Source organism: Achroia grisella, unplaced genomic scaffold (assembly GCF_030625045.1).
Source record: "Achroia grisella isolate CSIRO2021 unplaced genomic scaffold, CSIRO_AGI_Agris_v1 utg402, whole genome shotgun sequence".
Taxonomy (NCBI): Eukaryota; Metazoa; Arthropoda; class Insecta; order Lepidoptera; family Pyralidae; genus Achroia; species Achroia grisella.
The window spans coordinates 6,428,102-6,442,848 of record NW_026712841.1 but is presented as its reverse complement, the minus strand read 5'-3'; the positions used below and the strand labels follow the sequence as shown (position 1 = coordinate 6,442,848).

The window sequence follows — 14,747 nt, the reverse complement described above, 5'->3', positions numbered from 1 at the left end:
ACATGTAGTGTTTTATTGTGTCATTAAATAACAAACAAGCTGACTTTCCACCTGATTATAAGTAGGGACCTTCGCCTATGTACATGGCTTTTCTCCTAATAATAAGCTGTAATTATCATCTATATACATCACGTTATCATGTGACGTCAGGAATACCACTCAATAATTACCATTGGGAGAACTAAGATGACCTCTTAGTTGCGTCTTATCCTATAATTTCACTGCATTATCTCAATTAAATTATGATGATGACATGATCTTTCAATGACGTTAAGGTGCTACAGTGGTCATATTATTATGTATAACAGTAGTGTTGGTATTTGGAGCTGATGTATTGAATTGAAACATCACTAGCTCGTAGGTGACAATAGTGCCGGCGACCTGAAAAAAAAGGAAAATAAGCTTTATTCAAAATCAGAAAAGAAAAAAATAAAAAACCATTCGATACGTCATATCTATTGAATTATTTAAAGTATCTACTATTTTAAAAATAAGTTGCTGGCTTTACGAATATTCATTTTAAATTAATAATTTTTTTTGCTCTGAAATAATAAGAATCCGTTACCATTTAGTCTAAATTTATATAGTAATGGTTATATTGTATTAATAATACTTATTCATAACTAAAAATTTTGATTTATGTTTACAGTATTCAACAGTATTTAGAATTCGTGATAAAACAGTAAGCAAAATTAAAAAAAATGTCTACAGTTTATAAATGTTTTGTAATATATTTTTTCATTATATTAATATATACAAAGTATAAGTTCACGGTATATAAAGAATATAGTTGGGAAAATATTAAAATATATAATGATTTTACCGTTTCCTAAAACTCGCTATAACAGTTTTGGAACATGAATCATATATATTCACATTTATCATTATTAAGAACTGTCGTGGTCATTGCCTTATTAGCTTAATCTGTAAAGGACAGCTGCGTCCAAACAGATGTGTATAACTAAAAAAAAGATCGCAAATGTATATGAGAACAGTAACTAGCAGCAACAAGCAACGAAAGTTACAAATGGACAAACATTTGGATTTTAGAAAGTAAATCTAAGAAATAGAAACACAAAATGCCACTAATTGTAAAAACGAGATGCCCCCTTTCTTAATTGAATAATAAATAGCCGTTCGTTACCTTCCGTTTTTATACATACATATAGACACTAAGTATAGGTAGGTATGTAATCAACCGTTAATTAATATTGAAATCCTCTTTCTTAGAAACGGTAAATACATTTGTTGGGTCAAATGAAAGGATTTAACGAAATACGATCATTTCTTGTATCCATTTGTGATTAATTGTTTAATTACGGATTGATTACTGGGTAGTATGAGAGTTTAAGTTAAGGGCGATATTTTGAATATCTATATAACACGTGTAAGCGCTAGTACTGTACTGGTTCACTAACCAGCTTTTAAGTTTTTTAAAGATAGTATAGTAAAGTAGTAAAGATATATAGTAACAATAACAATAAAATAACAATACTAGCCCAATATAATATAAAATATATAATATAATACTAACAATTCACATAGCGCCATCTAGTCCTAAGCTAAGCAGAGCTTGTAATATGAGTACTAGACCTGATATAAATACATAATTATATATTTTTTGAAAATACACACATAATACACGTAGAACACACCCAGACTAATACATACATTCATAGTATTTATATACAAATGTTTGAACTGTGCGAGGAATCGAACCCGCGACCATTGGAAGTGTTTAAACTGGTAGACCACCAAGGCAGTAATGTTAATAAAAGATTTATAGTATATCCTATTTAGCATAATGGGCATACTTATATATAATTTTTAAATAACTACAAAAGTAAATACAAGTACTTCTCACAGTTATACGTACCGATAAGAGTAAACTTCTTGTGACATTGAAGAATTTCAAACCGCTCAATGCAACATTCTCTCCGTTAATTTGATCTATAAATCTTTGCACCTGTTATAAAGAAAAACAATATTATGTACCTACAACTGATAGAATATTTCCCCTCTTTTTAGGCAAAATAAGAGTCCGTAGAGTAAAAGAAAAAAACATTCTAATTAGTCATACTCGTAACAGTGCGAATGAATATTTAAAATACGGGTGTTATAAGTTTCACGTATGTTTCTATATGTAGCATCATAGCTCCTAAACAAAAAAAAACGATTCTTAACAATTTCATTGGAGCTGACGTTATCATGCTATCAATATGAATGATGACCACCCAAGTGAATGAGAACTGTTTGGACCCTGATATACATGAAATAATAGAGGGTCGGTGTCAACATAGCTGCAGTTTCGGATAGAATGGAGTGTGCCAAAGCCTTAAAACACCAATTAATAGTGTATATAGGAAAAGAAGAGAACTTACACTACTACTCACACAATACTTTTCGGGAAGAAAGTGAGGACAGGAAGGAACAAATAGAATTTAAAATAAAATTGGTCATGGACTTAAGTCCATGGAAAATAAAAGCGTAATATAAAAATTACATGCGACAGAGTTATCAGGATGATCCAGATGAGACAGAAGACTATGTGCATAGTCTACGAGTAGCTCTGGTAAATGTATAAAAGTTAACATTTTATACTTGTGTTCCGACGGAAACATGACCGCAGTGTTTATTCATTTACATGTGAAATGAACTGAAAGCGGAATGTACACCATCACACACGAATGTGTTTGCAGTGAAATGCTTTCTTTTCGGTAAAAACTCAAATATGAAACCACTTTCGAATTGCACAAAGCAGGAATTTTTAGTGAAGGATTTGTTACATGATTTTATAAGCACATACCTACTTTTTTTATTGTTAATAATGGAATGATGCACCTATTTGTGCTAACAGCCTATGCTGGCGGGACACTAGTGGAGTATGATAAAATGAGCATGAAGTCAGTTAGGACATTTTGTCAAATGGCAAATTACTACGACGGTTTCCAAGGGGAATCGCGTCAACCTGTTTCATTGCCAGCAATGGCAATTTGTCTCACCTGATGGTAAACAGTAAGCGTCGCCTATACACATGAACAGCACTACGGACATCAAGTTATCATGTGACATCCGTAATACCACATTCGTGACGGCCTCTACGGTCTGACGGTTTAGCACACCGATTTAACTCCGATGGTTGCCGGTTCATTTCTCACACCGTACAAACATTTGTATTCATAAGTATAATTATTTGTAATGATCTGGGTGTTTTCTATGTATATTATGTATGTATTTACAAAATGTATTTCAGTATTTATCAGTTGTCTAGTACTACAAGCTACGCTTAGTTTGCGATTAGATGGCGCTCTATGAATTGTCCAGCGATTCATTTTCGACCTTACATAACGGATTTAGATTTTTATTTTTAGACAAATATTCGTGATTATAATTTTAGATTATGACATATGTCTCTTTACAAGTACAACAAAGAGTACTTATTACAGAGAGTTGCCTAACCTCGACGCAGTAGGCCGGCGAAGGTACGTCGTACAGCACGGGAGCCGGCATTTCAGTGGCTGTGTTCACTTGAGCCGCTATAAGAGACACGGCTACTGATCGGCCTATCAAGAACACCAATGAGAATAAAAAGTATACAGCCGACTCGTGGCCTCCCAGTAAGTTTGATCTAAAAAAAAGAATACATAGTAAATGACGGTTCTTATTTGAGATAGACGCTGGTATAGTGGTTTAGCGCTTTACATCCGATGATTGTGGGTTCGATTCCTTTACAAATATTTATGTTCATGATTATGATTGATAATATTGACGTGGGTGTGTTCTATATGCATTATATATGTATTTACAAAACAATGTAGTTCAGTATTTCTATCAGTTGTCTAGTATAAAACAGATTCTGCTTACTTGGGACTAGATGGCGCTGTATGAGTTGCCCTGGGTTATTATTATAATAATATCTAGATATATCGATTATCGAATGCAATATTGATGGAAGAATATAATAATCGACGTATATAGATTGTATAATACATATATTTAAACAGAGGCAGAAGATTACTACTTTTGAGGATTCAGAGGCCGTGTACTTGACCTGCTATAGGAAATACTGTCACATATTGGCCTATCAGAAACACCATAGAGAGTAAAAAGTATATCGCTTCTTCAACATTACTATCCATAAATAAATCTAAAAAAAATTATGCACTGCTATTTAACTTTATAATTAAAAGGAGGTGTTATATACAAAATTTCACGATTGTGACAATTGTACACATTATAGAAACGGAGACTAATCACTACAAAATTATTTACGCAAGTTCGCGATATTTCGACCCTATTACTATAGTCCTGATCACTAGTCGAATATCAGGATATTATACCACAATAACATTATGGTATAATATCCCCTTCATATAGTGAGGACCATTAAGGTTATGTCGAATATAGACAGAATTACATGACAATTAATACCAATAAATCAATAATTTTATAACATCATACTTGCCTTTTAGATCGACCGCTGCATTCACTAGTACCTTTAATACCGTCTCTGGAAAATGTAATTTGAAAATTATTACCTACGTTACATCATTAAAGTTTTAAGGTACTATGTTTTCCTAGTAATAAATGTAGTCTTTACTTACTACCATGCTTAGGGATAATGTAGTATTGTAATGGTAAAATATTTTTTTTAATCTGTCCAAATATTATTGAGTATAATTGTGATTTATTCGTGACAATTATATAAAAATAAAAATCAATCCTCCTTATATTATTAGTGTAGATAACGTTTTCCTAAATAAATATTACTTAGGAAAAGTAATTATTATGTTATCTGTGGTAATATTAATTACAAAAAGTACAAAAAATATCGTAGATTCTTTAAATTTGCGTTTAGTTAGAGTTAAGTTAAGGATTCATTTGGTTTTAGGTATGATCACTCTGACTTAGGATTTCATTAGGATAAGTCTGCTTATATACCAATCAAAATCACTTATTTAAAATATTTATTAACGTTATAATGTAGAAGATTTATTTGTTTAATTGAATGTGCTAATCTCAAGAACTACTAGTTTCAATTGTTAAATAGATAATTTATCGAGGAAAGCTAAGCTATATGACATCATTCTACGACTAATAGGAGCCGACTATAAATGAAAAACGCAGACGAGGCTGGTGTGTTAATAAAAACAATTATATTATAATGAATAAGTCTTTGAATTGTCTATAACATAGGATAAGAGTTAAAGAAATAGCAACAAATATAACTTACTCCAAAGTATTGAAAAGTTGCAAGCAGATAAAGATAAGGTTGTTAGCGAAGGAAATGAATACAATTCCACTGATGACGTCGTCGACCTTCCTCACCAACTTGATGGCACGGCAGTAATCCTCTCGAGTCGTCTTCCAAAACGACTCTGGTAGATACTAGAAGATTATGAGAATTATATATAACTATCTGTACCCGCGGTTTCACCCGCGTTAAATTTCAATACAAACTATAGCCTATATGTTATTCTGATGCATAGGCTATATTACTGTAAAGTTTCATCAAAATCCGTTCGGTAGTTTTTGCGTAAAAGAGTAACAAACATCTATATTCACAATTTTTCGCGTTTATAATATTATAAAGATTAAGATTTTTATACGAAATATATCTATTTTTTTATTGGGGGGGTTTGGGCTATTGTCCAGTCTTAAGAACTGTAATATCGCGACCAGTATAGATTTGTTGTGTATATGTATCCATATATTATTCAATAAGTTTATTTTGTTGAAAATTAAGGTAACCAGAGCTAGATTTTATTCAAGTCATCTGAGTGGGTAACTCATTCTAGCTTATTTCACTAAACTGTTTGTTTTGTAAAATATGTTCCGGTTGTAGTGAAATTACAGGATAAGAGAAATGACATCTAAGTCCTCTGAAATTCCAACTCCGATCTCCGTAGTGCTGTTCATTCGACGGTTACAGTCTACCATCAGGTTACTACCACCAGTTTGTGTGCTATTCCAATTAAAAAAAACTGCACTTTTAAATATATTAATTATGTTAATTAGAGACAATGTGAGCAAAGAAGCTCTTGTCTCTAAAAGAAATCTCTTCCAGTCCACCCGACACAGACTTTAAAAAACGACAATGGTTTAGTCTGGCTAGTTCTTCACAATTTAAAATGGACACTAGAACTCAATGATAGGATTAAAAAATATATATAAATACATTACATAAATGGCTATACTTAATGTTTTAACAGCGCCAAAACCTTTTATTAATGCCTTAATTTTAAGAACGTTTTGTAATTTGCTGTTGGTTTTCAAAATAAATAAAAAAAAATTACAGTCCGCAAATATTTTATTTCAATTAGTCTTAGATCCTATAGTAGCAGATTTAGTAGTAGAATTACCTACCACTATTATGAAAGATTTATACACCATCGTATTTCATCGAAAATCAGCGCGTTTGAACTGGCTGAATTGTGTAATGGATACCGGCAAAATTTTCGAGTAAACAGCATTATTAAATCCAAACAATTCGAAACATGTTAGTGAGTTGGCTCGCCATTGCTATAATGGACTGAAATATGTTCAGCAAAATGTGCAATTTCCAACGTGTTCCATAATAGTGGAATTCTTGCGGAATTAGGGTTATAGGTATCTGATCGTAATATTGTGAATAGAGTGAGTTCGTTTGTTTGTTCCACTCAGGAATTTTGGTAATTATGTATAGTTTTTTTTTTTGTGTAGAATGATATATGGTAATGAAAACCAGTTCATCATGTACATGAGATAATTCTTAAAATTTCTTGTTATCTGTATTACGTTGTGTATTTATTATTTTGACTCTAATGAATTAGTGATAGCTGGTAGTTTATATTCAGTCGTTTCAACTTACAGAAACAAAGTTACAACTAAATAATTCAAAAGAGCAATACGCAAGTTCTTCGTGTGATGAGACAGCCTTCCGAATAAGCTATAGATTAAAAAATAAATTACTTTTAAGTACTATTCAAAAGTGCTCAAATGTATGTTTATTTGAATAAAGAATTTTCTATTCTACTGTATCTTAATACTTCAGTATTTTACAGGTTACAATCCAAGCCATAAAGGTCGTATTTTCGAATTTGGCAAACACAAATTAAAAAAAAATTATCAACTTATGATTCTGAATAACACTACTATGATAAAAACACTGATAACAAACTAAATTATTACGAGTGATAGCATTTAACTCGCCTTAAATAGATTGAAATGATAACAACGAAACGATGACAAATGCTGTGTTATCAGTTAATCATTGAAAGTTAACAATGCTTCTGATAACCCCCCCATGTTGAATAACAATCATAGAGGTATATTTAATTTATGTTATAAACTAATATTATAAACGAAAGTTTGTTTGTTTTGTTATGGATGGATGGATGGATGTCAAAAAACTACTAAACGGATGTTGATAAAACTTCACAGTTATATAGGTATATATAAATCAGAATAACACAGGCTATAATTAAAAAATATATTACATAAATTAGATAAGTCTTTTGCAGACAAAGTTGGGCCGTCCAGGTAGTATGTTATAAAAATGATTCCTTTTAAAATTTAAAAACAAGCAATATTTACAGTTAATGTACAAACCTTCCCTTGCGCTTCTAGCAGCCTCTCATTGATATGCTGGAGACGCGACGTCAAATAATAACTCATGCATATCACGAACAAATCTGAGAAATTCCAAATAAATGTCGATTGGAAGTGTAGGAACTGTAAGAAAATGGGACACGAATAAATCCGACGTTTTTATGTTGGTTCTAAAGAGGGACACAGGGTTGATAATCTTAAAACACTTAGCCTCGGACGAAGAACTAAAAAATCTAATAAAATCTTATACATTACCCCAATTTGGTTAGCGAACTAGGTTAGAGAACTCGTACATTATAGTGTTATGACCGATTTTTATAGGTCAAAATCTCATACAAATTTATAAGTATGGCATTACACCTTTGGTATGAGGATATCCCATACCAAAGGTAAAAAAATCTCGTATTGGTATGAGGATTGACGAATTGAGGATATATAGCCTCGGTGGTCTAGCCGTTTAACATACCGCCTTACTTCCGATTGCCGGTTCGATTCCTCGCACGGTACAGATATTGCTATTCATGATGAATACTATTGTTTATATCCTTCTGAGTATTTTCTATTTTATATATATATATATTTATTTAAAGAAAATAATCTATGCATTTGTATCAGTTGTCTAGTACCCATAACACGATCTTTACTTAGATTAAAAGTAGATGGCGCTATATGAATTGTCCTGAGATATTGTTATTATTATTCTCGCAGGGTTGACATCCCTGGAGCGACACAAGGAAAGTCGAGCGTAAATTGAAATAAGGGTTAGTGATCTATATTTTACCTTTATGATTTTTCCACACTTACAACAATAGTTAGATATAGTCTTTTTTATGTAATTGGTATAATAAACAGTCTGTTTACCCACCACGTTAGCACCTTGGCCATTACATCATCATCATAAGGCCGTTACGTGATAACATGATGTACGTAATTTTGATAATATATCTCTATAGACAATGGTCAACACTTACAATCTTTATGCCAGTATGATTATCATTTCAATAAAAAAAAATTGAAGCTTGTGTTAATGTGTAAATGTGCAGTGCTTTTTCGGCCTGGGGGCCTCCGTATTATCTTATCTCACCATTCAACCAAAAGACAACTTTTAAAACAAACTGCTTGACAGCTGAAACTGAGGACACAGACAACTTTACAAAGCCTAAAATCGATCAAATTTGTAATGTGAGTGGATCGATTCTGCGACTACCCGAAAGTAGTGTAAAGTCAGACCGTTAGACCACAGTTGTCGGCAACTAGCTGGGCCCATTTTATTATAATTAGGTACCTGGGTAAGGACTCCCAATGTGGTTGAATATGGCAATACTTGAAAAATCGATGGATAGGCATATCTACTGAAACCTTCATAGACGCTGGCATTCGGAAAACATACTGCGGCCGCGGCAAACTTCGAGAGGAGAGATAGTATGTGTTCTACTGTAAAATACAAATAGAATATATAATATATTACTTACATTTACATTGTAGTTTTTAACAGTATATAACGAAAATTGGAAATAAAGATATATTTTAAATTTTTACTGAGATATTCAAAATAAAAAATAGTTACTAAAACAACAATAGAAGGATGTTTTTCATTTCATCTTTGAATGTAGACCGCAATATAAATAAAAAAACATATTTGCGTTCGGAACTTGATGAAGACAATAAAATCTGGTAAGTAAAAAAGAGACTGGCAGTATTAGCTGCAAAAATATAAATATAACAACTTATAACGCATTCGAATTTTGAAAAAATAATAACCTGCTATATAAATAAAGAGACCCGGAGCCAAAAGAAGAAAAAAATAAAATAAAGAGACAATATTTATTCTATGTATCGTAGTAATTTTGAAAATACAATAGGAATTCAAATTTTTTATAAGTTAAATTTAGAACAAGGTCCATGGAACAAATACAACCTAGGAACATCCAATTGCAGTGTTCATTGCTCGTCTAAAATGTTAAACACATATTGTTTCGGAGATAATACCTAATGGATTTAAGTATTGTTAAATTAAGATCTTTGTTATATTTCAAGCGTATCTATACTATAAGCTGTAGTGGCCGCTTATCATCAGGCGGACTGTAAGCTTACTACGATCATTTTACAAAAAAATATGTAATAATAATTTCCTTCTTCTTAAAAGGCCGGCAACGCACTTGCAATTCCCCTAATGTTCCGGATACACTAGGGGAATTGCAAGCTTATGGGCGGTAATCACTTGCCATCAGGTGAGTGTTATTTCTCGTTTGTTTGATTCCTATGCTATAAAATAATATAATAATAATTAATAATATACTTACTTAAAGCCAACGTCAGTACCACAATACAGGTAATGTTACATTTGTATGTTAATTTCGTATCGTAATTAGGATCGATTTGTTCAGTGCTTGCTATATGCTGTACTAGAGATGGCCACGCTCTCGCCGCATCATAAAACAACACCATAGACAAGCATGACGTGCCGTAAAAGATGAGTGGCGCTGAAACATACAAATCCTATTAATATGAGAGCGAAAGTTTTGTAGACGAATGGATGAATGAATGAATAGTCATTCGTTACTTTTCCTTGCAAAAAATACTGGATTTGGATGATAGATCATAAAACAATGACAGATAGATAGATAGATAGATAGATAGATATGGGATATTATTTAATCAAATTAATGCAGGCAATTCTGCGGATTATTAATAATAATCTCAGGAGAATTCACACGGCGCCATCTAGACCCGAGTTAAGGTAGCTAAAACTTATGTTATAATAACTGATACAAATACACAGATTTCTTTTTCGTAAATATATACATTTTATACATAGCAAACACGCAGACTGATACAAACAATCATACTCATGAATACAAATGTGTGTGTGTGTGTGCTGTGCGACGAATCGAACACGCGACCATCGGATGTAAGGTGGTGTGCTGAACCGCCAGACCAGCGAAGCCTTCATTCAGTGAATTGTAACTGTAATGACAATCTGACAGGAGGAGCAACAGGAGGGCCCTGTTGGTAAGTGTCAACCTTTGCCTATGTACAAAAACAGTGTATTGTCTCATGAAGCCTGCCTGCATTCCGGAGAACCAAACTATCATGTCTTATAAACGGTGCGTAATGACGTCTCACGATGCCTGCTGTACCTCTCATGCGGTGTCATACCGTAGAAGTAAAATGTCATCCTCACTATTCTGTAATGACGCTACCATATCTCATATTTCAAACGATATACAGCTACAGATCAATTCTCTTGGTGTTGCGGTTGTTCATTGGGTAATCACATCAGGTGAGAAGCAAAATAGTTTATCCCCTATCTCATAAAAAAAGAAATAAAACTATTTGGGGAGTGAACCTTTTAAAACCAGGGACCAATTCAAATTCAAAATATCATTTTCATGTAGCTTTATTACAGACTCTTATTATATGTCAAATCTACCGTATCTAAAACTATATTGGTTCAAAGAGAAATATACTTTCATATTGGTCCTATATTTTTTCAGATATCGAAGTCGGTTTTATTTAAGAAAATTATTGTTATTATCTGATATTTGGTTACAGTACAATGTATCTTGGACACGGGATCATTGAGAATTGTTGTTGATCTAAACAATTAAAAGTGCAGACAAATCTACCTTCTTTCTGAATCTTTTTCTTTGACGACAAAATATACGACGAATCTATGTAACCGCTTTCTTAGTTTTATTCTACTTAACGAACAACTAAGAAAAGATTATAAGAGGCGACTATGAGAGCAAATTAAAAAAAAAGAGAGCATGCTTACATTGAAATAAAATTCCATTTAACCCCTTCTATTTGGTAGGAAAAACCCATTCACAGTAATGAGTAATGACTTATTATGTTTGTTATTCGTTCTATTATATTTACCATATGTATAGAGTACTCCTATGTTTAATGAATGATGATGGAATAGTGCACTGGCCTGCGTAACTTTTTACGCTGACGAGGCACCAGTGGAGAATGATAAGATGAACATGAGATAGGTCAGTTAGCCTACCGTGAGAAATTCACCAGGAATTTATAATGATAGTTTCCAGGAATCATGTGGATGTCAACAAGATCATTGCTAATAATGTCACGTTACTAACAATCCCCTTTCCCCTCTAGTATACTCGTATTACATATATTATTAATATTATGAACGCGATTGTTTGTAAGTATGAATGGATGTTTGTTACTCTTTCACGTAAAAACTACTGAACGGATTCTGCTGAAACTTTACAGTAATATAGCTTATACATCAGAATAACATATAGGCTATAAATTTTACGCGGGCGAAGCCGCGGGCACATCTAGTACAATAAATAAATATATCAGTAGGTGTCAATTGCAATAACTTTAGATTAGAAAAATACTTGATTTTTTACTTACCTGCATTATTCATTGAGGTAATAAACAATGAGAATTTATAAATACACATGAAAGTCATATACAATTGTCCAAGTATTGAAAAAAATGAGTAGAAGCATTTCCATGATGTATAAACAAATCTGTAACAGATATTTATTGTAGAGTAAATATATTTTGATTATAATACGCTTTATGGAAACTATTTAAAAGGTTTTTTTTATCCAATTTTAACACCAAACAGGCTAAAGCTCCATCTGATGGTAAGTGGTAACTCTCACTCATATACATGAACAGTAGTAAGATTATCATGTTATCATATGACGCCCGTAGTATTGATAATGTGTTGCTAATACCTTTCACAGCCTTATATTTCACTTTCTATAAACAATACACATCTTCAAAGCAATTTGCTTATCGGTTGAAAATTTAGACTGGGGTAGATGCACTCGAAAACTACTTTTTACAAAGTCTATCGCGGTCAATAGGTCTAGTCATGATATTTAGATAATCATAATAATTACCCAGGGCAATTCACACAGCGCCATATAGTCTCAAGCTAAACAGAGTTTGTGTTATGGGTATTAGACAACTAATATAAATACATTTTTATTTGTATATAAGTCTATAATATAATATAGAAAGCGCCTAGACAATCATACTCATGAATACAAATGTTTACACCGTGCGAGGAATCGAACCCGACACCATTGAACGTAAAGTGGTGTGCTAAATCGCTAGACCACTGAGCTCGGCAATTATACGATTATGTGGTCTATGAAAGTTATTTATAAAATATCTCAGTAGGACTGAAGATTTCAATACAAGACTCAATATACAATGTTTAAATTTACTAAAGTACAGGAATTATATTTGAATCGCGTTGTCGCTGCGCCGCAAATTGCGATAGGATTTGATGGGATTGCGAGTTGACAGCGGCCTGCCAGAGGGAAATCCTACAAAGCCATCTGCATCAGAGGTACTCATACCTGTTTTACTTATTGTATTTGGTTTCAAGGCTTGATTACATGCTAGTTTTATTACGAAGAGTGAAAAGGAAGCAGAAATAATCTTTATTCAAATAAACTCTGCTTGTATTGAGTTTATTTGAATAAAGATTATTTCTGGTCTTGTATAGTCATATTTTTTTTTAATCTTCCAGTCATTCGGCTGCGTTCCGAATGACTGGATTATCATGTTATCATACGACGCCAGTGATATCGATAATATAGGGCGTGGATGTTAACAGGATCATCACTTTTATCATCATCATATAACTCATCCACTTGGCTAAGGCCCGCATGTTTGAATGTATTACCCCTGTAAAAAGGGAGACGGAACGCAGACTCGTCATAAAAAGAACAAGCAAGAAATGATAAGAATAATATATACTTTGCAGTATAGGAATAGTTGTTCATGCACGGGATTTTGATCTACAGAAGTGTACAATGTGTGTGGCTTTTTAAAAAAAAGAAATTCAATTTACGTTTCTTGCCAGTTCTTCTTTGCCTCTCCTTTAATTTAATCTATATATTGGACTGGACTTCTTTCTCTCTCGTTCGTCTGAATATATATGCTGAACTGGATTTGTATGAATAAGAATGTATTACCTGATTTTCAATGGATCATTACTGCATATACCCATAACTGGTAATAGAGAGAAAATCTGCCCCATAATCAATGTGATTTTTAATGATTTTTGAAAAGTTGCAGGAGTCTTCCATGATTTTTCCTTAACGTGCACTTTGTTTACTGAAATAGAAGACGCTATTGTAAATGTGATAAAAAAGCCAGGTTTCCTACGAATGACATTTTTGTTCAATGGATGGTAATGGACTGGTGCACCCGCCTGCGCTAACGGTTTATGCCGGCTGGGCATCCGTTGGGGATGATAAGATGAGGTCAGGTCAGTTAGTACATCGTGGCAAATTCACCAGGAATTTAACTTGGTTAACGTAGTTTTCCACATTACTAGAAATTTCCTTCTCTCATCATAGATATTATTACAGGGATCTACTATTTTTAAAAATATAGATATAATTCTACTCACTATTCGATACTCGCGACTTCGTCCGCTTTTTGGGATAAAGAGAAATACATATGTATGTAACAAACAGAAAAAAATTCGAGAGTTTAATTCATAATAAAGAATTTAAGAAATATTGAGCCTATTTAAATATTCTTTCACCTGCATACAGCTATATTATTCAGAAGTGTATTATTATTTATACTAATATTATATTTTAAAAGCGAAAATGTTACTCTACGTCTGTATATTACGTTTTCACGACTAAATAGATCTTAATGAAATTTGACTTGAAGATAAACCATTTGACGTGAGTCACCAGAACAGACATGAATGTCTATCACATTCTTTTATTACAAAAAAAGCAGATGAAGTCGCGGACTAAGACTAAGTATAAGATTAAATATAAAATGTATATACTAACTATCCGGCGTCATCCACAGGGATAAGTTTTTCCTGGTGTGTTTCCTCCTCATTTCTTTATTTTCAAGTTGGATGACCGCTGGCTTTTTCCTTTTCTGAACGCACCAAAATCATTAGGCGTGTGTCTCTAATGGATTACTGGTTGATTGTTTACGTGTCGGCGTTTAGGATTCTGCTTTCAAGTTAATACGATTGATAGAACCAATTATATAATATGCCAGGTATTATATACGTGAGTGCGTCTCATTTTTCAGACAATTTACTAATATTATAAACGCGAAAGTTTATGAATATGAATACATAGATCGATGGATGTTTATTACTCTATCCCGCAAAAACTCTCAAC

General features: G+C 32.7%; 1 protein-coding gene across 1 annotated transcript; it reads right to left on the bottom strand.

Annotated features, from left to right (window-relative positions):
- Positions 1–270: 270 nt before the first annotated feature.
- On the bottom strand, positions 271–14,454 carry LOC131844559 (gustatory receptor for sugar taste 64f-like). The gene is made up of 11 exons (XM_059193473.1): positions 14,403–14,454; positions 13,563–13,704; positions 11,977–12,095; positions 9,894–10,073; positions 8,876–9,024; positions 7,591–7,713; positions 5,234–5,388; positions 4,466–4,510; positions 3,460–3,628; positions 1,877–1,966; positions 271–381 (listed from the first exon to the last, which is right to left on the bottom strand). Exons 1-11 carry the CDS (start codon positions 14,452–14,454, stop codon positions 271–273), a joined length of 1,335 nt encoding a protein of 444 aa, XP_059049456.1.
- Positions 14,455–14,747: the final 293 nt, after the last annotated feature.

Coding starts and splice junctions, on each gene's coding strand:
- LOC131844559 (XM_059193473.1), bottom strand. CDS start 14,454: ATGAGGAGGAAACACACCAGGAAAAACTTATCCCTGTGGATGACGCCG. Junction 10,074..11,976: donor TACCTCAATGAATAATGCAG/GTAAGTAAAAAA, acceptor TGTATGTTTCAG/CGCCACTCATCTTTTACGGC. Junction 7,714..8,875: donor CATTGGGAGTCCTTACCCAG/GTACCTAATTAT, acceptor ATTTTCTTACAG/TTCCTACACTTCCAATCGAC.